The sequence below is a fragment of the Choloepus didactylus genome, chromosome 9, assembly GCF_015220235.1.
Source record: "Choloepus didactylus isolate mChoDid1 chromosome 9, mChoDid1.pri, whole genome shotgun sequence".
Lineage (NCBI taxonomy): Eukaryota > Metazoa > Chordata > Mammalia > Pilosa > Megalonychidae > Choloepus > Choloepus didactylus.
In genome coordinates, this window is record NC_051315.1 from 101,025,170 (window position 1) to 101,051,804 (window position 26,635).

General features: G+C 35.8%; 1 protein-coding gene across 16 annotated transcripts in view; it reads left to right on the plus strand.

Annotated features, from left to right (window-relative positions):
- The window catches only part of PIKFYVE (phosphoinositide kinase, FYVE-type zinc finger containing), a 115,045-nt gene that overhangs the window by 16,518 nt on the left and 71,892 nt on the right, over window positions 1-26,635 (plus strand). For 12 of the 16 annotated variants that reach the window (XM_037848493.1, XM_037848491.1, XM_037848498.1 and 9 more), the window contains 9 exons: window positions 1,686-1,775; window positions 12,447-12,588; window positions 13,957-14,114; window positions 15,350-15,461; window positions 16,439-16,586; window positions 17,100-17,267; window positions 23,994-24,053; window positions 25,742-25,871; window positions 26,310-26,490. In XM_037848493.1, the coding sequence (XP_037704421.1) occupies window positions 1,686-1,775; window positions 12,447-12,588; window positions 13,957-14,114; window positions 15,350-15,461; window positions 16,439-16,586; window positions 17,100-17,267; window positions 23,994-24,053; window positions 25,742-25,871; window positions 26,310-26,490 (1,189 nt within the window). Of the gene's footprint in view, window positions 1-1,685; window positions 1,776-12,446; window positions 12,589-13,956; window positions 14,115-15,349; window positions 15,462-16,438; window positions 16,587-17,099; window positions 17,279-23,993; window positions 24,054-25,741; window positions 25,872-26,309; window positions 26,491-26,635 lie in introns of those variants that run through there. The other 4 variants (XM_037848502.1, XM_037848503.1, XM_037848505.1 and 1 more) reach the window with 2 other exon arrangements.

Below are 26,635 nucleotides of genomic sequence, written 5' to 3' on the forward strand. Positions count from 1 at the left end.
GAAAAGCAGCGTCGACATTATGGAGCAGAAGGTTGAAACTGGTTGTTGTTCTTTCTTGGGGAGACCAGTACTTCTGGGTTTCAGAGCTTATCTGGCATAGGAACAATCCAGAGGCTTTAAGTCTCTGGAAACAAACTTAATAAGTAAAACTTTTATAGAGCCCAGGGTATCCATTGGGGTTTTTAGGAACACTCTTTGTTGGGGCTGCGTGGCGTATATATCTTAATATTTTTTTGAGTGATTCCTTAGGCAACAGAAATCATTGAGATTAAAAATTCCTTATGTAGCCTTCTTTGAAAAGATGATTGCTCATAAGATTTGTAGTCATAATATTTGCAAAAGGAATTAGGTATTTTTACTTTTTAAGGAACATTGTGTTTTTCTACAGAACTAAGTATGCTGCACTGCCTGGTAGTAGAGGATGTTACTGATTATTTTTTGGCATTTACCTGAAACTGTTTGAATTAGAATCCTAGGCTTACAAATTTCTGATTGTTTTCTATAGCTAAATTATTTTTTTAAACATAATGCCAAATCTGGCATGTCAAAGAGCTCAGAACTTTAAGTAACATTTCTCTGATTTTCTCTTAAGGGAGGGAGAAATTAGTATGTAACCTGTGAATTTAAACAGAATGAAAATGAATGAATTGCTACATTCAACATGAATGAGTCTTAAGGACATAATGTAGAGTAGAAAAGAAAGTCACTTGATCATACATCCAGTTAAGATTCTGTTTATATACAGTTCAAAAATACGTTAAAATAAACAATACATTATCTAGGAATAGAAGGAAAGTGGTTTCATCTAAGGCTGGGAAGGGGACAGGGTTAGACAGGGAACTTAGAAACTTTGAAGTCAGTTGTAAAGCTCTTTTTCTTAAATTGCATGGTGGGTGTTTGTGGCATTGATTTTTTATATCTTACATATTATAAATTTTAAAAAATCTATATTTAATGAAACAGTTGAAAGGAAATACAGAGGTTCTTCAGATCTTACTTTCCTTAGTTAATAATGGCTTTTTTGTGTGCCGTGGCCCTGTTGTGTGAGCCCAGAATTGACAAGTGCGATTTAATAAAGCCAAAGTATGAAAGCTTTCTGACAGATGTAGAATAGATGTCAAAGGAAGAATAAAAGTTAAATTTTTGGTTCTGTGCTAATTGTTTAGTTCATTTTCTTTTAGTCATCATGTCTCTTGTAGGCACTATTTTTTCCTTCTGACAGATGTGGATGCAGAGATTAATAGAGATTAGCTAGTAAGAGGTAGAGCCTGCACTTTGGTCCTAGATTTGCCTGACTCTGTAGTGGTATTCCATTGGTTTATAGGGACTGCGAATAACATTTGAAATCAGGATTGTCCCAGAAAATCTAGGACATTAAACTTCCTTCAGCCTCTTGTAGTATGATGTAAGAAGGAGTTCTATAAGTCACCTATCCAATCAGTTTCAATCTTGTATTGGCATTCCTTATGCTCAGTAAACTTTATCATCCTTTGGCATTTGGTGTGCTTAAGATAAAAACTAAACACAATTTCCACGCTAATGAAAGGAATAAAACAGACACATAATTTCACTGTAAAGAAAACAATTGGCTTTTAAATGCTAAAGCCCTTCATTAAAAATTTTAAATATGGCTTCCTCTCTTAACTGTTCCAAATGGTCTCACTATTTTCTTATTTTCCTTATAGTTTGATTCATCCCGACTCCTCAAACACTGCTCTTTCAACAAGACTTGTATCTGTTCAAGAGGATGCTGGGAAATCTCCTGCTCGAAATAGGTAAAGTGCCAAATGAAAACATTTGATTCTGTATCTGATTTTTGTTTCTTTTCAAAGTAATGAGGAGAACAAACAGACAAAAAAAGGGTGAGATGGATTGTTATACCTTTTTTTAGCTCTAGAAGCTGAGTTAAACTATCATTTTATTTATGCTAGTCTGTTCTTGCTTTAGTTTTCTCAGTGTCTCTTTCCAACATTCTCTACTGGTTTCAGATCTCTGAACCCACATCCTCTTTCCTCTCACTAAGCAGACAAGCTTGCTTTCTACTATATAGCAATGGGGAAATAGACGAGGATGTCCTCAACTTTTACTACCACTTACCAGCTTGATTACATTTGGAGCCCTTCCGTTTTCTTTTTTTTACCTCTTAACCAATGCTGGTTCCCCCATTTGTATTCTGCATCCTATCCCTTCCCGTTTCTTAAGAGGAGGAAAAAAGAAAATGGTTATTCCATTGCTGTTCTGTATTTTCCACCTCTTTTTGCTGACTCCTTACCATCAGCATTTAAACAAACTAAGGTCTTATCTATGAAAAACAAATAAACAAAAATCCCTCCTCTGTGTTCCGCTTCTGGTTACCTATATTCTTATTTCTTTGCCAAATTCCTTGAAATAATTGCCTATAATCATTCTATGCATGTATACTTCCATTTCATACAACTGAATAGAATCTTGTATTGGGTGATGTTGTCTTGATCTCTTGGTTAAGGTGGTATCTACTGAGTTACTCCACTATAAAGTACTATTTCCCCTTTTATAATAAATAAACAATATGTTGGGTACATACTTTGAGATTGCATAAATTTCTTGTTCTGCATCAATCTTTCTCTCATGGTTTTAGCACCCATTTAAGATCTTTGCCCAAGTCAAAGGTTGGTATGTTTTGTTGCAAAATGGTGATTTTGTAATTCCATCATTCTTTCTACATTTATTAGTTGATATTCTACTCTAAAAAAACCTTTCTCTTTTTAGAGAGTTGTGAACGGAGAGTTGAAGAAGGGGTGACATGATCTGAATTATGTTTTAAAGGGAGTCTTCTGCTCTGTTGAGTAGATTATAGGGCATATGAGTAGGGAGGAACTCCACTGCGGCGCTGCAGTGAAGGTGCCCAGCTGACGTTATATCTCACCTATGGATGAAATTCCTGCACAGGAAGACCGAGAAGCAGAAGCTAAAATTGCGGCATTGAAACCTAAAGCAGCAGGGGCCTCAGAAGTGAGCCTGTTTGAAACCCAAAATGGAGATGCATTTGAGGAAACTGTGGAAGCTGGAAAAGTTAAAAAGTTCGTAAAACAGTCTATAAATGTGTGTTTGCCAGAAGCCCCAAATGGAGATATGTCAAATGAAATGGTGAAAAATGTTAAAGTTAAAAAAATCCCTAAATAAATCTACCACATTAACCAATGGTGAAGCAGCAACACAGTCACCCAATTCAGAATAAGAAAAAGAACAAAATGAAAAAAAAAAATGGTAGAAAATACTGGGCCCGATGCAAAAAAAAGCAAAAACTGAAGATGAAGAGGAGTCTGAAGAAGAAGCTGCCAGAGCTCCTGAAGAAACAGAAAATAGTGTGGAGGAGCCAGGTGATGAAGATAACAGTGAAGTGCCCGGCTTGTCCCTGGGAATGACAGGGACACTTCATTTGCATCCGTAACTAAGCTTGTCAGTGAAAATACTCTGAAGGCAATAAAAGAAATGGACTTTACAGAAATGACTGAAATTCAACATAAAAGAGTCAGACCACTTCTGGTGGGCAGGTATCTTCTAGTGGCTGCAAAAATAGCCAGTGGAAAAACCCTGGCATTTCTCATCCCTGTTGCTGAACTCATTGTTAAGTTAAAATCCATGCACAGGAATGGAACAGGAGTCCTTATTCTCTCATCTACTAGGGAACTGGCCATGCAGACTTTCAGTATGCTTAAGGAGCTAATAACTCGCCTCGTCCACACATACAGTTGATAATGGGGACAGTAACAGGTCTGTTGAAGCACAGAAACTTGCTAATGGGATCAACATCATTGTGGCCACACCAGGTCGATTCCTGGACAATATGCAAAATAGCCTAGGGTTGATGTATAAAAAAACCTACAGTGTCTGGTTGTTGATGAGGCTGATTGTATCTTGGATGTGTGGTTTGAAGAGGAATTAAAGCAAATTATTAAACTTCTGCCAAATGCAGAAAGACCCGTCTCTTTTCTGCCACAACAGACTTGCAAAGTTGAAGACCTGGCAAGAATTTCTCTGAAAAAGGAGCCATTGTATGTTGGTGTTTTGATGATAAAACTAATGTAACAGTGGATGGGCTTGAGCAGGAATATGTTGTTTGTCCCTCTGAAAAGAGATTCCTTCTGTTCTTTACATTCCTTAAGAAGAACTGAAAGTAGAAAATGATGATCTTCTTTTCATCCTCTAAGCCCTTGAAATACCACTACAAGTTGTTGAACTACATTGATTTGCATGCCTTGCCCATTCATGGAAGTCAGAAGCAAAATAAGCAGACAACCACCTTTTTCCAGTTCTGCAATGCAGATTCTGGTATACATTGTATACAGACATGGCAGCTTGAGGGCTGGATATTCCTGAAGTCTACTACATTGTTCAGTATGACCCTCCAGATGACCCTGAGGAACACATACACTTGTGTGGGTACAACCAGCCAGAGGCGTAATTAGAGAAGGAGGACTTGCCTTTCTATTTTGTGCCCAGAAGAATTGTGTTTCCTTCCTTACTTGAAGCAATCCAAGGTTCTATTAAGTGAATTTGAGTTTTCCTGGTCCAAAATTTCTGACATTCAGTCTCAGCTTGAGAAATTGATTGAAAAGAACTAGTTCCTTCATAAGTCAGTCCAGGAAGCATATAAGTCATATGTTGAAGCATATGATTCCCATTCTCTGAAACAAATCTGGGATGTTATCTTAAATTTGCCTCAGATTGCTGTGTCATTTGGTCTCAGGGTGCCTCTTTTTGTTGATCTGAATGTGAACAGCAACGATGGCAAACATAAAAAGAGAGGAGGAGGTGGTGGATTTGGCTACCAGAAAGCCAAGAAAATCAGGAGTCCAAAATCTTCAAAAACGTAGGAAGAAATCATCCTACAACAGGCAGTTCTGTCACTAAAAACAAACCTTCCTTTCATCCTGAATAATTTTGTCCTGAAATGGATTTTGTTTCCTTGATCTATCAAGAGAACTTACTTCTATGATTTGGACTAATCTAGTAAGAGTATTAATTAACTTGGATTGCAAGTACTGAACAATTTTATTCCCAGCAAATCCTTTTTTATTTTTTGGGTATAAAACATTTCAGTTTTTCTTGGTTGCTCAAGAGAAAAGCAAGGAATTTTTTTGGTCTTTGTTGTGAGGCTACAATATTTTAATTTAAAATCTTTTTTCCCCCATATTTATGTCATTTTTGTTAATAGAATTCTTTCTGAACCTTTCTTCCCCTGGTGCCTGAAAATTTTTATGGCAAAGATGGCTATACTAAACTCACTCTAAAAGGCAGGTGAGAGGGTGTACTGGAGAGGTGGTGATAATGCAGAAAATAGTCTTGGTTTATTTTTTGATTTTGGTTGTTTCTTGGACTTTCACAGCAGTTCTTGATCCTTCCTGGAAATGCTGCAGTATAAAACAGCAGAGAACTTTGGGAAATACTTTAGAAACACTTTAGGTTAAAGGTGGTATAAATTTTTTTATACTACTTGCTACTTGAATAAAGCACTCCTTGCAGTCTTAACATTTGAGGAGAAAATCTGGGCTTTTTGAGCCTCATTTACACCAGTATAGGTGTAATCTGCTGTTCTATACTTGGTAACTTTGCAAAGATCCTTTTTTAAAAAAAAAAACAACAAGAAATGGGACACTCATTCATATTTATTAATTTCAAGGGGGTTTGGATTTTGGTACTCTCTTTTGACTTTGCAGTGGTAAATGGCAAGACCACGTATCAGTAGACTCATAGCAAGGCCATCAAATAGTCATTGCTCAGTGAACATTCATGTTAGTGTCTTTGTGAGAAAAATTACCTCTTTCAGAATCCATGAAACCGAAATTGGCAGTGAAAGCTGAAAATGAAGGGAGGTCAGAGAAAACCAGCAAAGCCAGTGGTTTAGTCAGGAGGGTTTTCTGCTGTGGGAGCACTTTATTTCTAGTGTGTCTTATATACTAGACTTCTGTTTTGTAGCAGTTTAAAATCAAAGTTCCTGCTGTCATTTTGCTGTTGTGCCAGTTAACGTTCATAGAGTCCCATGAAATACAAGTACACTGAAAACATCAAGTGTAGGGCAAATAGTCTTATAAGTAGCATTCTAGCAGGAAAAGAAAACAATGTCCTGCTTCTGGGCTTGACCATGGGCGCCAGGCTGGCCCTGTCTTCCTGGGGATCAGAAATTGGCTGCTGGGCTCCTAACTCCTGGCATTTTAATTATTTTCCCTTCAGTAGCTTGTTTTGTTTGTTTGTTTCAGAAATAATCATGTTTCAGAAAAATACACAGAAGCAAAAGGAAGAATATTTAATCATTCAACAGAACTGAATACTGTTGATATTTGGGTATCTAACTTTCCAGCTTTTTCTATGCATGCTGATACTTTTTTTATTTAACTTTTTTTAAAATTAAGATTTATTCATACACCATGCAGTCATCCAAAGTATACAATCAGTTGATCATATTAGCATCATATAGTTGTTCATTCATCACCCCAATCTACTTTTTAATTTTATTTTGAAATAAATTCAAAGTTATAGGAACAGTTGCAAAAACAATACAAATCTCATACACAGAACTCCAGCATTCCCTGACCCCCCTCCCCCGATACCCCGATCCACTAACTTTAACATGTTGTCACACCGCTATTTCTTTCCCTCCCTCCCTCCCTCCCTCTCTTCCTATCTATCATCCATCATCTATTGCTCTGTCTTCTGAACATATGAGAGCTAGCTGCACACATCCTTGAACAAACACTGTAATTCACATATACAATTCCCATGAACAAGAACATTTTTTATACAATCCTATTAAGTGCAGCTAAGAAGTACAAGAGATTCAACAATGATACAAAGCTTACATTCTATATTTCCTTTTCTTTTGTCTCAACTGTGTCCCTTTGAGCCTCCTGTCCTCCATCCTCAGATCCCATCCAGGGTCATCCTTGGCATTCAATTGTCATCTATTTAGGCTGTCTTTTTTTTTTTTTTTCCCTCAATTGTAGACATATATACAGCCTAAATCTTCCCATTCCCCCCCCTCGCTAGCCTTCCATTAGTGGGATTAATCACATTTAGAATGTTGTAATGCTATCACCTTCCCACCATCCATTACTAGAAATTTCTCTTCACCTCAAACAGCAACCCTACACTCATTTCTTAACTCCCCATTGCCCCTTCCCCCATTTCTCTTAACCCATACTCTACTTTTCATCTCTATGGTCATACTCTTTGATAATTTCTTAGTGTTTACTGTGGGGCTTAAAATTAAACTTTTAAATCCATAACAATCTTGTTTTTCTTTGATACCAATTTAATTTCAATAGGACACATAAACTACATACCTATACTCCTCCATTCCCCCACCTTTATATAGTTCTTGTCAAAAATTACATTTTTACATTGAGTTCCAAACCACTGATTTGTCATTAGAGTTTGTGTAGTTTGTATCATGTAGGAAGTAAATAGTGGAGTTACAATTCAAAAATTAGTGACTTCTATTTGTATTCCATTGTGGTCAGAGATTGTGCTTTGAATATGTTCAATTGTTTTTTTTTTTGTTTTGTTTTGTTTAAATTTATTGAGGATTGTTTTATGTCCCAGCATATGGTCCATTCTGGAGAAGGATCCGTGATCACTAGAGAGAAATGAGTGCCCTGGTGATTTGGGATGTAAGGTTCTATATATGTCTGTTAAAATTCTCCATATCTCTTTCTCCTTTCTTTGTTTCTCTGTCAGTAGGGCTCCGTTTAGTATCTGAAGTAGGGCAGGTCTTTTATTGGCAAACTCTCAGCATTTGTTTGTCTATGAAACATTTAAGCTCTCCCTCAAATTTGAAAGAGAGTTTTGCTGGATAAAGTATTCTTGGTTGGAAATTTTTCTCTCTCAGAGTTTTAAATATGTCATGCCACTGCCTCTCGCCTCCATGGTGGCCACTGAGTAGTCACAACTTAGTCTTATGTTGTTTCCTTTGTATGTGGTGAATTGCTTTTCTCTTGCTGCTTTCAGAACTTGTTCCTTCTCTTCAGTATTTGACAGTCTGATCAGAATATGTCTTGGAGTGGGTTTATTTGGATTTATTCTATTTGGAGTTGCTGGGCATTTATGCTTTGTGTATTTATATTGTGTATAAGGTTTGGGAAGTTTTCCCCAACAATTTCTTTGAATACTCTTTCTAGACCTTTACCCTTCTCTTCCCCTTCTGAGATACCAGTGAGTCTTAAATTTGGACGTTTTATTTTATCTTTTGTATCCCTGAGATCCATTTCGATTTTTTCAATTTTTTTCTCCATTCGTTCTTTTGTTCTTTCATTTTCTGTTCTGTGGACCTCTAGGACACTGAGTCGTTGTTCAGCTTCCTCTAATCTTGTATTATGAGTATCCCGAGTCTTTCTAATTTGGCCAACAATTTCTTTTATTTCCGTAAGATCTTTTATTTTTTAATTTACTCTTGCAATTTCTTCTTTATGCTCTTCTAGGGTCTTCTGTATGTCCCTTTTATCCTATTCCATGGTCTTCTTCATGTCTTTTATATCCTGTGCCATGTTTTCGTTCCTTGATTGTGATTGTTTCATTAATTGTGCCAGGTACTGTGTCTCTTCTGATATTTTGAATTGGGTGTTTGGGATCAGGTTCTCCATATCGTCTGGTTTTATCATATGCATTAAGATTTTCTGTTGTTTTTGGCCTCTTGGCATTTGCTTTGCTTGATAGGGTTCTTTCAAGTTGTAAAAAAAGAATACCAATCTAATTTTTCAGAAATACCAGTTAGTGGCATACACTTTCTTCAACTAACCAGCAGATGGCGTCTGTGAGTCACCTATACCCCTCAAGTTAGTTCTCCCCAACTCTGTCTCTGTGGTGTGTGGGGAAATGATTTTTGTGGGGTTCAGTTGGTGAACTCAGTTTGGGTTTGTTGTTGGAGCTGTCTGCCCTGAACATGGTGCATGTGTCTGGGTGGTCAGGGAGGCAGGGCCACTTTAGTATTCAAACTTTCCAGGTGTTCCCGGAGATTCAAGGCTGTTGCAAAAGTCTAAGCCTTCATTTCAGTTTTGCCCCATATTTTCTCTGTCGCTGACCCACAAACCACCGGCATTGACGTAGTGTCCCTGGGTTTTCCAAGTGGGCTCCCCTTCTCAGCTGTGATCTTCCAGGACCGCTGCTGAGGGAAGGCTGTGCTATGTCACTAGTGTGCGTCATCCTTCAAGGGAAGCCCCAGGCCACCGGGTGGTGCAGGGGCGCTCTCTGCCTGATGCAAAGATTAGCCTATAGTTCTTGACTGGTGTAAGTTCTGAATGAAAGGCAGGTAGTAGGGCTGGGCCCCACCCTTTTCCTCTTAGAGAAGATAGGTCATTAGCATTTCAATGGTCTCTCTCTGCCTGTGCCACACCCTTGTGTGGGTCACAGAACTGGGAACTGAAAATGGCCGAGGCTTTCTTCACTGAGTCGAAAAAGGAACAGAGCTAGTCTGAGGCGACCCTCCGGCTTTCCAAGATTAGTTGTTACCCAAAGCCTCTGTCTACTTGTTGGGGATTCCTACCTCGTAGTGAGCAGTTCACACTCACTAATTAAAACCCCAGTTGGAGCTCAGCTGAACTATATTCGGTTGCTGGGAGAAAGCTTCTCTCTGGTACCAGCAGGCTTTGTAATTCGGGCTGTGGGGGAAGGGTCTCCCGATTTGGATCCGCAGTTCTTACTTACAGATTTTATGCTGTGATCTCGGGCATTCCTCCCAATTCAGGTTGGTGTATGATGAGTGGATGGTCACGTCTGTCCCCCTGCAGTTATTCCGGATTATTTACTAGTTGTTTCTGGTTTTCTTTAGTTGTTCAGGGGGTCTACTTAGCTTCTGCTCCTCTCTATGCCACCATCTTGGCTCTACCCATGCTGATACTTTTTAACTGTTTTTTTTTTTCCAAAAGTGAAGTAGCTCTACTCATCACTTTGTAATAACCAGCATATTTCATAACATGTTTATTTTTCCGTGTCATTAAATAATTACATCAAAAATAACAAGAAGAGTAGAAGCAGGGAGACTTCTTTGGAAGCTGTTAGAATAATGCAGTAAAGAGAATTGGGTTAGACCAGGGTTCTTGATGTAGGGGTGATGAGAAATTGTCAGATTCTGGATGCATTTTGGTGGTAGAATTAATAGGACTTGCTAACCAATTGGATGTGGGCTACAATAAAAAGAAAGGAGTCAAAGATGACTCAGGTTTTTGTCTTGAGCAGTAGAAAGGATGGAATTGCCGTTCACTGAGATGGGGAAGACTGGGAGGAATAGTTTTTGTTTTAAACATGTTGAATTTGAAGTACTTTATAGATATACAAGTGGGAGACCAAATAGGCAGTTGGGTATATGAATGTAGAATTCAGAAGACAGGCACAGACTGGAGATATTGTCATTCTATGGTTGGAATTTAAAGCTATGAACCTGGATGAGCTCATGAAGAGAGTGAGTGTGGAAAGAGAAAATGATGACCAAGGACTGCGATTGGGGAAGTGAAGAAGAACCAGAAAAGGAAACTGAGAAGGAGAGGCCAGTGAGATAAGAGGAAAACCAGGGGAATATGGTGTTTTTAGAAGCCAAGTGAAGAAAGTTTTTCAAGGAGGAGGGAATTATCAGCTGTGTCCTATGCTGCTGATAGGTCAAGTAAGATGAGGAACTGAAAACTGACCATTAGATTAACAAAGTAGAGGTCATAGGTAACCTTGATAGCCAATTTCACTGGGTTATGGGGGTTCAGGAGAAATGGGAGACAGGAGTTTTGCTGTAATCAAAGGAGGGAAATGCAGCAGAGGGATGTGGGGTCAATAGATTTTTTTTGTTGTTTATTTTTTAAAACATGGGACAAATTACAATATTCTTGTTGGCATATATACAAACACGGAGATGGCTATTCTGATTTACAATGTATCTCCCATGTGTTTTGAATTAATGCTAAGAGTCATTTAAATCTTTAGGAGAGAAATAATTCAGTCAGTTAGTACTATATGTAAATAAAATTTTAGTCAGCATTATTACCAGTAACCGATTTATTGGAGTTTTTGACAGCAAAATTTACTAATTGACTTTTCTTTAAATTTTTTGCTACTATACCTGAGTATGTGTAGGAATGATTAGAATGTTAGAGATGCACAAAGCATGAATAAATGCATCCATTGGAAAAGAGTTTTTTTAATTAGTTGAATAAGACATGGGGCAATCTTTCACTAAAAGAATATGCCAAGAAATGAAAAGCTGATTATTAAAAGAACACTATTTATAGACTTCCCAGTAATTACTAAAAATGACTTTTTGCTGAATCTGTGATACACATGTGAATAATTTCTAAAGTTATTTTAATAGTATCTGTATCTGCCTATTGGGTAAAACAAAGTTTTAAAATTGAGACCTGGTTTTGAATGGTGGCCCTGATATTTATTAGCTGATTACCTTAAGCAAATCACTTAATCTCTGATTCTTGATTTCTTTATCTGTAAAATGGAGCTAGTAATATCTACTTCATGGGGTGCTGTGAGGATTAAATGAGGTAAGATACGTTCATTACCTGAATAAATGGGTTATGTAGTGTCTAACATACCGTAAATGCTTCTCCCTTTTCTCTTTCATATGGAAGCTAAAATTGGGTTTCATTTTCTATAGGTAGAAGCTAACTAAATTTGTAGTTACAATTTTTAGTAAATAAAAGCTTCCTTGATACTGCTGGTATTCCACTTACAAGTCATTTGTCTAGTAACTTTGCCAAGAGGCAACACTAAGGATATTATGCAGGTACTTGTATAACAAGAAAGAACAAATTCCACCAATCTTTTATTGATAAATTAAAAATACAATAATTTAGTGTAATATTTTACAATATAGATCTACTGATGAGAAGAAAGAAATTCATTTTTTGCTGGGGAGGGGTAACGTTTTGCTTAGTTTAGGTTAGTATTTGCTGATAGTGTTCCTTATCATTAGATCGATTGTAGCTATTCATGTATAAAAACATTCCTAGTTCACGGGCCATTCAGAAACAGGAAGCAGGCTGGATTTGGATGTGGGCTGTAGTTTGCTGACCCGTGATCTGGAAGATTATTTCTGTATTTAGACTCTGATTCTTTTTATTTGTCAATTAAAGAAAAACAAAGCTAATTTTCAACATTTTAACAAGAAAAGTTTTTATCTATTTCCTTTGAAATATCACTGATGTATGAAATGCCTTTATAGTTTTCCTATAATCTTTCCATTACCACTTTCTTTTAAACTTACTTTGAAAGAATTTTAGACTCACGTAGTTTTTGTTGTTCCCTTTATCCATTTCCCCCCATGACAACATTGTATATGACCATCACAACAATCATATTATATTTAAAGGGACAAGAGAACATTTATTTCAAAATGAATTTTCACTGTAATCTTATTAATTTATTTGTTTATTTCTATTTATTTACAACTATGATTTTATTTTTGTTTTTATTTCCAGATCGGCCAGCATTACTAACTTGTCATTGGATCGATCTGGATCTCCTATGGTACCTTCCTATGAGACATCTGTCAGTCCCCAGGCTAACCGAACATATGTTAGAACAGATACAACCACTGAGGATGAACGCAAAATTCTTCTGGTACTAGTCTAGTATTTTTGACCCATTGCTAAAGGATAGTTAGCTCACTGATTTTTTTTTTTTTTAAAGAACCATGGAAGTGAATTAGCTGGTAGCATGTAAACTAAATAGAGGAAATAATTAGCTTAAGTGTTTATTAGGATCACCTGAAAAATTGGTCATGTTCCACACCCACATATTTGATTAATATTTTCTTAACACCTTTAATCTGTCAAGATCAGAATTTAGGTGCCTACGTAATAGGAGAGTTTAACTTTTAGTTAGGTCCCAGATTGCTGTTTAAATTTTGAAACATGTTTCTCATTCATATGGAAAACTCAAGCACTTAATACTATATATTTATATTAGATGATAATCAGTTGTTTATTAAACTTATCTATATGTACATACTTTGTTCAATCCTAAGGGTAAGTCATAGAAATGGAAGATATGACTTATTTTCTCAAGCTTATAATTTAAGAGGTAGAAATTGGATCAATGGGAAGGTCTTTAATAATAAAAGATGTAATACTTTAGTAGCAAAAGAGTGTCAAATGTGTAAAATGGACCTTGAGTCCTATAAGAAGTCAAAGAATAGAAAGATCTTCACTAGTGTGAGAGTCAGGAAAGGCTTTAAACAGGAAGACTTGGTTTGGACTTTGAAGTATGGAGTGGATTTGGATAGGCAGTAAGGAAAAGGAATCTTATTTTTGGGTGTGAGAAAAGGTATAAAGGTGAGAATAAGTATGACATTTTCCATGGACAAAAGAAGGATTAATTAATTGGAAGAGATTGGATGAGAGTTTAAGTTGGAATCTGTGGGCAGTAGAATGGAAAGTTATTTGGGGACTACATAGAAGAAAGCAGTGAATTCAACCCGTACAAGTTCAGATTTGAATCTGTAGGCATTGAACACTATTGGAAGTTTTTTTGAGCAGGGTAGTAATTCATTGAAGGCTTTCCTGTCGGAAAAGTCATTGGCAGTTGGGTATAGGTGAGAATGGTGAGAATCTGGTAGAGTAAAGGCTTGCTAGGTACCTTAGATTAGTGTGATTATTGCACCCTCTCCCTTTACTTGTTTCCAAAGAAGACTGTGATATTTTGCACTTAGATAACCAGGAGGTTGGTAATATGTGCCATTGACTGAAAAAATGAAGTGTTTGGGTTAGCTCATTTTCAAGAGAAAAAGGTATGTTTGGAATTAGATTGAGCTGAATTCAAGGTATTCCCCATTCATGTGTCATTTATATCAAATTGTCTAAGTTGGCTACTACAAAGAAGTCTGAGTTGAATTGCCTTTTATGAATCTAAAAATCACACAGAAAAGAATCTGAAAAGGGATATGGCATTCCTCTCATGAGTAATTTTTTGCTGTTAATGTGATTGCAGGACAGTGTTCAGCTAAAGGACTTATGGAAGAAAATCTGCCATCACAGCAGTGGAATGGAGTTTCAGGATCACCGCTACTGGCTAAGAACGCATCCCAATTGCATTGTGGGAAAGGAATTAGTCAACTGGTTAATCCGAAATGGACACATTGCTACCAGGTATTGTGATCTTAAGAAGGACTTATTGATATTATTCATTACTTTATTTTTAATGACAACACATATTTGGAGATTCAGGAGGAATAAATTTCTTTGTAAGTAGGGTACTGTTTGTTGTATGCATTTGGTAGTTTGGGGTCTAATTTCTCAACCCTCTTCCCATCTGGGTTTTAGTTACTAGAGAATAGATGCAAGGAGCCACGGGGTTTGTGTGTGTGTGTGTGTGTGTGTGTGTGTATGTGTGTTACAATTTACCTTATTAAAAGATGAAATGTGCAGTAATTTCCAAAACACAGAGCTCTCTAGTAAAGCATGATTAGGGGATGGAGCTGGGGCATAAGGCCAAAGGGGATTCTCCTGCTACTATTCACTAATCTAGACACTGCAACCTGTTTTGAGAATTGGGTTCATCAGCTATGTATGGAGTGTCCTTGTCTGTCTCACACATCTCTTGTAGAATAGAATAATAGACAGGTCCTCTAATCTTTCAAGTTATAACATATCCCCTGGCTCTTAGCACTTGGGTAGAATAGCTGTTCTTCCTTACATGAGAAGAAAAGTATGTGGGAAGAGAGAGAAACAACTTTAAGCAGTGAAGGTCTGTATTCCAGTTTTGGCTTTATCTCTTTTTAGCTTTGTGCTTTTAGTCAAGTTATTCAGTCTCTCTGAGATTTGGACTGTTCGGTTCCAATGTGAGGTAAATATACAGTCCTGTGAATAGGCTGTGAGAATGAAATGAGGTAACATTGGCAAAAGTGCTTTATAGATTGTGAAATACTATATAAATGCAATGGATTGTTTTTAGGTCTATATTTCCTGTGTATGTATGTATATACATTTTATACCTATGATATTTAGTATTGTCTTCTCATCAAGACTGTAATTTAGCTCTTTGTTGGTAGGAGCGATGCTATTCTCAGTGACGTTATTCTCTTCCAGTAAGTTCAGGAATGTGTGTACATTAAGCACTCAATAAATGCTTGTTGTAATTAAAATTCAGTTTTGTTAGGACTGCTTTGTTAGTAGTAGGCTCTCCTCCTCTAATATGGTACCTGGAAGACTCTCTTAATTTAGCTTTTAAGTATTTCTTGTTCTGTCCCTTACTTATCCAAAGACCGCTTGAAATTCCACTTCTGATTAGACCTAAAAATCATTAAGTTTGGGTTTTGTCAGGTACCTGTAAAATTATTCTGACTGACTTTTAAAGCTTTGTATTTTTGTTGGTCTTCATTCAGGGCACAAGCTATAGCAATTGGACAAGCAATGGTCGATGGGCGTTGGCTGGATTGTGTTAGTCATCATGACCAGCTTTTCAGGGATGAGTATGCACTGTACAGACCACTGCAGGTAATAGTAAATATTATTGCTACTGAGGATATAGCAAGATTGTTTATAAGTCTGTCTTCAAAAGTGGGAACAAACAGTAATTGAATAACCCAAAGATAACTTTTTTTCTACTTTTTTCCCTGCTGTTTGAGGAAAGTTCAAACATTTTTACTTAGTAGGTAGCAGTGATTAAAAAAGCTGCTATTGGAATGAATAGTTTATTCAATTGATGTAGCTTTTCTTAAGCTCAGCTTGGTGATATTATAATTATTTGCCATTTAACATTTACGGTTTCCAGTTTCACTATGTGTTTTTAGAACTAGGAGGGAGTGTATGTAGTAGAATGATTAAAAAGTTTAATGTCACCTTGAAATATATTGAGTTTGACTTCTTAGCAATATTAAATTGTATAGCAATGGTCAACTATGAATATTCCATTTATTTGCTTTTTTAACTTTCACTAGAGAAGTAGAAATTATTCATTTCAAGATAGAGCTTTAAAAAAAGATTTACTTTCAGTTTTGATTTATGTAATTTGATATATATTTATGTTTTGTGACACCTTAGTGAATAAAATCAGAAACCCAGTGGTTAGAAGAAAGAGACAAATACCCAAAGACTGGAGTGGTCTAATTAAAATCTAAGTTATCTTCCAGGACATGTCTTAGAGTGGGCCCAGGGTTAAAATAATTCTAAGCCATCTTTAATCATAGGACTAAAGGATGAAATGAAACACTGTAAAATTTATATCAAAGAAATGTTTTGCTCATAATATGTTACATAAACCTCCTGGTTAATGAAAATTATAATTCTATTTTAAGGATAGGATTGTCAGGATGATCGTGGTTTACAACTTAGTTTTTATTTGTTTATTTTTACATACATTTATTCGGTGGTTAGATTTGTCGAAATACCAGGCAAGAATTTATTTGTAGTATGACAGCTCAACATTGTTGCATTGAGAGTCAGTTGCTTGGATTCTGTCTTGATTCTTTCAGAGTACAGAATTTTCTGAGACACCTTCTCCAGACAGTGACTCAGTGAACTCTGTGGAAGGACACTCTGAGCCATCTTGGTTTAAAGACATAAAGTTTGATGACAGTGACACAGAACAGATAGCTGAAGAAGGTGACGATAATATGGCTAGTGAGTTAACTTTCTAACATATCAGTTTTTATGAATCGTAACTGTGTATATATGATAAAATGAGTATCTTGTTTGTTTATTTGAAACAATCCTAGTTTATGATTATGGCACCAACATGTGATAGCAGTCCTTTTCCTAGAAACACTATTTTCTTAAACAGACTTGTTAGACTACTGGCATTTCCAAATAGTTTCTAGTTTGCAGCAGCTTAAAAATAACTCTGAGCTAATATTGCAGCAGACCACTTTCTCACCTCTTCACTATGATATCAGACTTTCTCTCTGCAGAACCTCCAGTATATTTTTTTATTTTAAAATTTGAATTTATATATAACTTGTTTAAATTTTATTAAGTCAACACAGAGGTACATGAAAATACTGTATCCATTTTGGTATTGCACATTGGGCTTGAATATTAAAAAAACATTTTTCTCCTTTCTTCCAATCCCCTGATGAAATCCATTTTTATTCCCCTCCTCTTACTGTATTTCTTTCCCCTCCCCAACACTAAAAGATTCTGCCAGTCCTAGCAAGCGCACATCAGTCAGCAGTTTCCAGTCCACAGTGGACAGTGACTCAGCCGCCTCTATCAGCCTGAACGTGGAACTGGACAACGTGAACTTCCATATCAAGAAGCCCTCCAAGTACCCACATGTGCCCCCTCACCCTGCTGACCAAAAAGGTAGGAGGTAGTTGCCATCTGGAATCTAAATACAGGCTGGAGAGCTGGGCCACAGCATCTCATGTCAGCCTGTCTTCTTGGCTTCCTCTGTCCAAATGGCTGAGGATATTTGGTGTGGGTTTTGTCCCACCCTTCCTCATTTTCTCCATACCTCCCCATTATCTTTTTTGGTTGGTTCTTTTTATTTCTTACATTTTCCCTTAGTACTGTCATGCCCAGTTTAAATCTTAAAGTCTTTAAAAGGAACTACATCTGACTGCTCTTCCCTTAGCATAATGTGCAACTTCCAAGGTGGCATTTCTTTGCATTTATAACATGGATGTTCTGCTCTATTCTTTTCTCTTTCTTCGTTTAATATTTTAAAGCCTGTTTGCTTATGCTATTACCCAGTAACATAGTGTTTCACTAAATCTCTTCAGATTCTTCAGCTAGATTGGGGAGAAAACATTCACATAGTCCAAAACATCTTTTCACTATAATTTAAAATGCTTATTCTATAAATGCTATATTTATTTTTTAAAGCTTTCTGATTAATACACAATGAATTCATTATGTTTAGCTATCTTAGTTGAAGCTTTTGTGTACTGACTCAAAAATAATAATGACCACATTCAAAAGACATTTGGTGTAAAAGGAAAAATAAGATTAAACCACCATTAAGATCTAACATAGGAGCACATAAAAAACGAAATACCTTTAGTTTAATGGATGGTGACTTTACTCTGGATGTAATTAAAAGCCAATTTAAATTAATAGTCTTAAGCTGGCATTATGCAAATTAATTAATTGTGGGATTTCATTGTCATAACTGGAAGTCATTATTTTAAAGACAAAGTACTTTATTACATGATTTCACCTGAAGTTTGAAATTTTAACATTTGGCTCATTAAAAGTTGAATTGTCTTCTCACTTAGCTCTGAAGTCCTTGCCTAATTCTTCGCTGCTCCCTATTTTGAGCCTAATAATATGATCAGTAAAGAGAAGTTCTTTTGAATTTAAACATCTATACTATAATAATTTGAAACAAATTTCTCATATGTATCAATAGTAGCCAATATCATCAAGATGTGGTAAAATGGCTTTTAAGAGTTACAGTAGCAAAAGGTTATATCTTATTTAAAAATAGGAAATTTAAAGAGGGTGTGGGAAAGGAGGAGACTTAACTAACATTGAATATGAGTAAAGTACACTTCTTTATAGGACTCCTCAAAACAAATTGGAAAAATAGTGGAGACTATTTGGGTAAGTATGAAACAACAGTGAAGCAGAGATGGCATTTGTGTGAGAATTAACTGTAGACTGTGGTCAAATGGAGGCTATTGGATGATCCTTTTATCATATAAATTTCAATGTGATTCAGAAACAGGAAATATCATGAAGTTGGACATCTCGTCTTTGAACATTTGTTGGCAGTTTCATTTTGCTGAAAGCAGAGTGTGAAATATATTTTTGACTTGAAAGCAGAGTGTGAAATGTATTTTTGACTTATGGATGATTTTGCCTCTTGGAAAGTTCAGGAAGTTCTGAATATCTTGCAAAGAGTGACTTGTCATAGAATTAATGGTAGTAAAGGATGGACTGCTGAGTACAGTCGGACATTTACTTTAAGAAAGCCAACTTCAGAATGTTGGGAGAGGAATGGAAAGAACAGCAGGCTCTTGTAAAGACATTTTTACAGTATGAACTCAAATTCTATTTCTAAGAAAATTAAAGGGGAAGCATCTGAGTTGGGGAAAAAACAAAACAACCATCATAATTCCTCTGGGACCTCTCTGAACTCAAACTTTTAAAAAGATTGCCTGCAAAGTTGTGAGAGGCAACCATCGTATGAGTATGAATCTGAAAGACGGACCAGCACTTTTAAGAAAAATGACAGGATGGCAAAAGACTCTGCTGAAGGTTGGGAAAATGCGAAGGATATCTGACAAAAGATTTTTTTTTTAATTGTGGTGGAAAGAAAGAAAAATTAGGCCAGTTATTTGGAGGAAGTTTGTATCATATTTACTGATGATGAAAGAAGCTCACTCCCCATCCTCCATCAAGATTAATCTTAACAAGAAAGAGCACACATGATTAAGAGGAAAGTGAAGTTCAAGGTAATGAAGATATAGATAATGCCTGGTTATTTTAAATAAATTTGTTGCCAAATTTAGGCAAACAATATGCCGGATTATTGAAAGAATTTGTAGCTGGGATCATGGAGCCAAATTATATTATCTTTGAAGACTTGCAGAAACAAGGAGAAAGTCTAAATGATGGAGTCATAGATGCATTAAAATATTTTTGAAGATGGGTTCTTGATATGGCATTAAAAGCTGATAAATTTGGAATTGGTGGTGATTGGGTACCAGCATTGGTTGAAAGTCAGTCCTAAACAATGGGATTTTCATTTTTTTATCATTCTGTTTATGTAGATCAGGAACATATGATACATATTGTCTTCTTTGAAGTTAGTAAGACATTTGATGGTTACTCAGTAAATTTGCAGATGAACAGAACAATTCTGTACTTGGAATATGTTAAAGAGGTAGTTAAAGTCAGATGACCTTTATATGAGAAACACACATAAAGAGTTTAGCATGTTTGGCAAATGAAAGCACTCAGCTATTAATATAACAAATGGATTTGTAGCTTGTTTTAATGATTGTGCCAAGTAGTGAAAGGATTAATTAAATAATTTGATGTCACCAGGAAGGGGAGATGCAATAGATTTTGCGATAGGGCTCTTCTACCTATATTCAGTGTTAATACTTTTTTGGTGAGCACTTTTAATGTTTTTCAGATTAACAAATAATTAAAAATGGAAAGAAGGATTAAGCGTGTTGGATAGCAGAATTGGAATTTAAAAAGATCATTCTTACACTGTAAACTGCGACTAACAAGATGAAATGTAACACAGGCAAAATAATGTCCTTTCTTGGACATTCTTAGTAATTCACATGATAAAGACCTAGTTATCTCCAAGTTCAATAGTGTGATGTTGCTAACTACAACCTCCCGTGCTAATGCAATGATATATTTCATTAGTGGAAATATAATGTCCAGAATGAAGGTCTCCTTTAAAGTTTTGTGTTGAGTTCTGATTTATGACTAGAACTGGGTTGCCAGGATCTGAGATGTCTAGAAACCATGTTATATTACTGGCTGAGGCATTTGGGGTTGTTTAAAATGGAGAAAAGGAAGCTTGGTGTTTCCTGGAGGTATCTGAAATAAATTATCTTTATTTTGGATATGACTGAAGGAAGAGCTAGGTTCAGTAGTTAGGAATAGTGAGCTTTTGTACTGTCAACTGGATGTGTTCAGGCAGTATCTGAATGTCCACCTGTCAGGTTATGGAGGAGAAAGGCCTACACTGGGTGAGAGGTTAGGTAGACTTGGTGACTTCTAAGTTTCATTTTAATTCTGAGTCTGTGAAATGAAAAATGTAGATACAGAATTTTTTAAAAAAATTATGATGACTGTAAAGAATCCCTTAGCCTGCTCAGTAAGAATGATTCAGAGGATGTTCAGTATCATAAAAAAGGTCATTCATTTGTAACCTTGAGATTCTGTAATTTGAGGACTATATAATCCTTTAGTAACTATTACTGTCCTTCATAGTTCTCTCATCAATTATTAGCATACTAACAACAATTAATCTTTTTTCATTTTTCTTGTGAATTGAAATATAAAATATTTTCCTCTGTTTTGTAGGCAAGATGAACCCTGATTAACAGGAAGCAAAGATTGTTACTTAGTACTTAAGTGAAAGAATAAATAATGGAATTCTTCTGCCTTTGATTCTCATTCTCTTCAAATACAAATAGGAATGGATGGTCTTTACCTTTCCATGACATTAAATATAAAATTTGTATTAAATCCTTTCTTATGGATAATCCTCTATCTTCTAAGGTTGAGGGCATTTGGATTTATAAAATTGGTTGAAATATGTGTACTTTTAAAAAAAAGCATGGTCATTTAAAAAATCTTGTGATAAGCAAACCCCTCATTTTCAGAAGCTTATAAATCTGAAAGTGTGATATTCTGATTTGATTAAAATATATTTTATTATGTGTTGCAAGCAAAATTCTGAATCATTCTTGGCAAGTTAACAAGTAGAACCTAGAGAAGAAAATGAAAATCATGACATCTACAAGCATCTAGGTCTGATTTCCCATTTACAGGAAAACTTTGGAATAGAGAGGCAAGTTAAACCAACACCATGAGGAAACAATTGATGAAATCTAGAATGTGGGACAGTTGGCCTGGGCTCTTTCAAAAGTCATTATGAAAAAGAAAAAAAGTGGGGGGACTGGTCTAGATTAAAAGAGAATGAAAGAACACAACATCCAAATGCATTGTATAAACCTAACTGGTTCCAGGTTTGAGGAAAAAAAAAATCTATTAAAGATATTTGGGGACAGTTGGATAAATTTGAATGTGAACTAATTTGGTGATCTTAAGACATCGTCAGCTTTCTTAAGTATGTTAATGGTATTATGGCTATAAAGAAGAGTGCCCTTATTCTTAAGAGATGCATGCTGAGGTATTAGTGGTAAAGTGTCACAATGTATGAAACTTCAAATGGGTCAGAAAAGAGCATATATATGGAGAGAGAGAGAGAGAGAAAAGGCAAATATGGCAAATTGTTGACATTTCCTGACTACAGATGGAGGGTTACAGGATTTTCTGTATGTTTGAAGTTTTTTTTATAATAAAATTGGGGAAATTGATCACTTTTGGTTTTGAATATATATATATATATATATGCATATACACAAATATACATATTCATACTCTTAAGAATAAAAAATAAGGCTTGTAAAGAGTAATACTTGAATGAGCAGGAGTTGGCTTTATTCATTTCTGTAAGAGAGGACTAGAAGTAAAGTACAATATCTATGTTTACTTATCCACATACTTGATTTTATTGTATTTGGCAGGACACACTTAAATTTTCTGAATAAAATATTTATACTGCTTCCTGGTTTAGAGGATGAGTATATTGGTTTACAGAATATGTTAACTTATAAACACATTGACTTTTTTTTAAATTAAATTCAGTTTTATTGAGATATATTCACATACATTACTATTATCCATGGTGTACAATCAGCTATTCACAGTACCATCATATGGTTGTGCGTTTATCACCCCAATTCATTTTTGAACATTTTCCTTACACTAGAAAGAATAAGAACAAGAATAAAAAATAAAAGTGAAAAAGAACACCCAAATCATCCCCCCACTCCACCCTATTTTTCATTTGGTTATTGTCCCCATTTTTCTACTCATCTATCCATACACTGGATAAAGGGAGTGCGATCCACAAGGTTTTCACAATCACACTGTCACTGCTTGTAATCTACATTGTTATACAATCATCTTCAGGAGTCCAGATTACTGGGTTGGAGTTTGATAGTTTCAGGTATTTACTTCTAGCTATTCCAATACATTAAAACCTAAGAGGTATTATCTATATAGTGCATAAGAATGTCCACCAGAGTGACCTCTTGACTCCATCTGAAATCTCTCAGCCAGTGAAACTTTATTTCGTTTCATTTCACATCCCCTTTTGGTCAAGAAGGTGTTCTGAATCCCATGATGCTGGGTCCAGATTCATCCCCAGGAGTCATATCCTGCGTTGCCAGGGAGATTTACATCTCTGGGAGTCAGGTTCCACGCAGAGAGAGGGGAGGGCAGTGAGTTCACCTGCCGAGCTGGCTTAGCTAGAGAGGGGGCCACATCTGAGCAACAAAGAGGCACTGAGGGGGAGACTCTCAGGCACAAATATAAGCAGGCCTAGCCACTCCTTTGCAGTAAGCATCATAAGGGCAAGCCCCAAGATAGAGGGCTGGGCATAGGAAACCTTCAGTCCTCAATAGTAACACACTGACTTTTAAAGCCTGTTTGTTTATAAATGAAGTTTACTCAAAGAATTTTGTGGAAAACATGTACTTTAAAGGATTTAAAATGCACTGTGGTTTAATTTGCATAGTAGAAAGAACCCCATTTGAGCCGTGTTTGGTCACAGGCCTAGAGGAAAGCTTATGGGGAAGTACAGAATGTTTCACTTGTAGGAAGAATAATTAATATTTTAAAAGCATTCGTAGTGTGTCTGGCAGTTCTCTTAGGGCAGTAATTTATCCATGTTTGGTAAGAATTTTTTAAAAACTAAAACTAATTCAAAACTAATGAAAATCCTCATGAGTTGTATCTTTATTTCCTGCCATTATCACTTTTGTATTAATTTGCTTTGTATCTCATATTGTGAATTAAAAGAACACCTAATATTGTTATCGGGTAGCTTTTCTATCTGTGAACTTCTTTGAGTATAGACGGTGACATTATTTGTTAAGAAATGCAATTATACATGAGAAAGATAATACAACCTTTTAGGCTTGACATGCACATTGCTGATGATCTCAATTTTCAAAAACTGGTTCAGTTTTGATAAGGGAAAAATGATCTGTTAAAGATTATATGACACTTTAAGGTGAACTGTTTCATGGTTCTTTGAATTATTAACTCATGTCTTTTAAATTTAGTAAGAAGTATACAGAACAAGCATAAAGAGGCATTTCAGCCTAAAGCTTTCTTGAATTTACCGGGCAGTGAAACTTCAGTGTGAATAATACTTTCTTTGTGTGTGGGTGTGTTCTCTGTATAAATTATGCTGGCATGGTATAATCAGTCATATGTCTCTCCTTTCCTTCCTCCTCTCTCTGCTCTTTCCCTGGTATGCAGAGTATTTGATTTCTGACAGTGGAGGACAGCAGCTCTCAATAAGTGACGCCTTCATCAAAGGTAATTTTATCAGAAGCGGTACATAGGATGCTGTCTCTTTTGTTCACGAGGTTATATTTAGGACCAAGCACATTGCTTGGCACAGAGTAGATACTGAAAATATATTTGATTATTTTAATGTCATGGTAACACAGTTTTTAAATGTGTAATGACAGAGAGTACTGAGAATTGAGGATATAAACTTGGGCTTGTTTTGGGAGAAGGAGGTCTCTGATCTTAAGAATCTTTGTTTAAAAAGCTTTTAAATAGAATTTAAAATTTATTCTTTTGAAGACATAAATAGTTTATACTTGCCTATATCATGAGTGTAATATTAAGTATTGGTATACATATACATCAGGGAATATCAAACTTTTTAAAAAGCACATAGGCAGATCTCATCTAATTGAGAATGCTGTTTGTCCTGTGGAGTTGGGAAGAGAATTAAGCAGAAGAGCAGAAGAGCATAAAGAAGTGATAACTCTGATTAATTTCTTGGGGAACAAAAGGAGTTTAGAATAAAAGCTGTTTCTTACCCCTTCCCTACCTAGATATTGTGGAATATTTACTTACTTGGTCCAGAATAGTCCACAGATAATGGGAGAAGAGTTACCTTCCCAGTGTCTTTCCTTGGCTCTGAGGGTTTCAAATGAAAAAGTAGGGCAAGCTGGTACAAGGGAAGCCACTTGATATTGATCTCAGTAGTTGGCAGTGCTTCTAAATTCACTTCTAAGCATCTGGTTCAACTAGACATTTATAGGCCTGCTGTTTACATAATTGAAATGTGCAGTTTTTATGCTTCAGTCATCATGGATACATGCTTTACTGAGTAGGCTGCTAAACTATTTGAGTGAAAAATTTTCTGTTTGTTTGGTTTTGTTTAAGAAGGTAAGAGTTGGAGAATTTTCATAGGTATTCCCCCCCCCCCCTTTGCCTTTGTTCAGTCATATTATGCTGCAGTTATTTAATGAGCATCGTTTTTGCAAAGCATTTAATATTTATTAATTTTTGTCTTGATCCATTTTCACCCTTTTTGTTTTAAGTTTTTACCTTAAAATAAAACTAGTTGTTGCTTATCATGTTTTAGTATCTCTTTTTTAGTTTATTTTTGGGTCTATCTTGTTAAGCTTTTTTTTTAAAAAAAAATCCTTTGTTCTAATTTTGAAATGAAACTCTGTTGAAGATAAAGACTTTTTACATGGAATAGACTTTTTACACTGTCATCTCCCTTTTCAGACATCAGAGCTGAAATTTTGTCTTTCAAGATCAGCATCCACACTATCACATGTTCTTTTGCCAGTATTCAGATTTCTGTTGGATGCAGTTTTCAGTTTATGATTTTATAGGGACTCACCCCCTCCTTTTTTAATGTCCCCGAATACACATAAAGGACAGTGTAAAAATCTGTTTTTATTTCCTTTTCAGAAGGCATATTTACAATTAATCAGCTTGAAAGAGTCTTAATTACTTATGTGAATTTGCTTTTCACAGTTCTGTCTCTGATTTTGGCTCTTGATAATTTCTGATGATCTAACTCAGACTTTTTCTCTGATTTATGTATTTATGCATGCTATTGCTTTATCATACCAACAAATTGAGTAGACCAACTTAAAAAGTTAAAAAGAGAAACTAGTAATTTCTAAAAATATGAGTAGATGGTATAAAACATGATAATGAAGTAATAACTTCTTATTTTATACTATACTTAGAATCCTTATTTAATCGTCGGGTAGAGGAAAAATCCAAAGAGCTGCCTTTCACGCCTTTAGGCTGGCATCACAACAACCTGGAGCTCCTGAGGGAGGAAAATGGAGAGAAACAAGCCATGGAGAGGTTGCTGTAAGGCAGTGAGCTTTTTAATCTTAATCTTCCATTTATATATTCTTCAATGACTTGCTAGGCATATGCATAGTTTCTCTTCCTTATAAAGCCCCAAATTCAAAGATTATCTAGGAAGTAAAGCCTGTTCTGTTGAAATTTCTTATAAAATAAGAATCCCAAACTGTGTTTGCCTATCCTCTTGTAATTTATGTGCTAAAATTACATTTTACTAGTTAAAAGGGACATCCTGATTGAGGATATTCACATATTTTATTTATATGCAAAATCTTTAATGTACAAATACACTGAAAGAATAAAACTGACATAAAACATCTTATCTGTGAGCCATAATTCATATACTTATTTATTTCTTTATTGAATGCTTGTTGCTGCTTCTGAATTATTGTCTCTGGTAGTATTAACTGTGCAAACTTCTTTCTTGTAATGTTTTTGTAGTTCAGCTAATCATAACCACATGATGGCACTACTCCAGCAGTTGCTCCACAGTGAATCATTGTCACCATCCTGGAGGGACATCATTGTACCACTAGTCTGCCAGGTTGTTCAAGCAGTCCGACCTGATGTCAAGAACCGGGATGATGATATGGATATCCGTCAGTTTGTCCACATCAAAAAAGTGAGTTCAGCTAATGCTTTCTTAATGCCAGGAGCAGAGGAGGCAAGCGTAATAGTAGTTTCTTTGTTAATGGTAACTTAATGGTAATCTAAAAAGAATTATTACCATGAGAAGTGGTAGACAAGGAATAGGTGCTTTTGCTCTT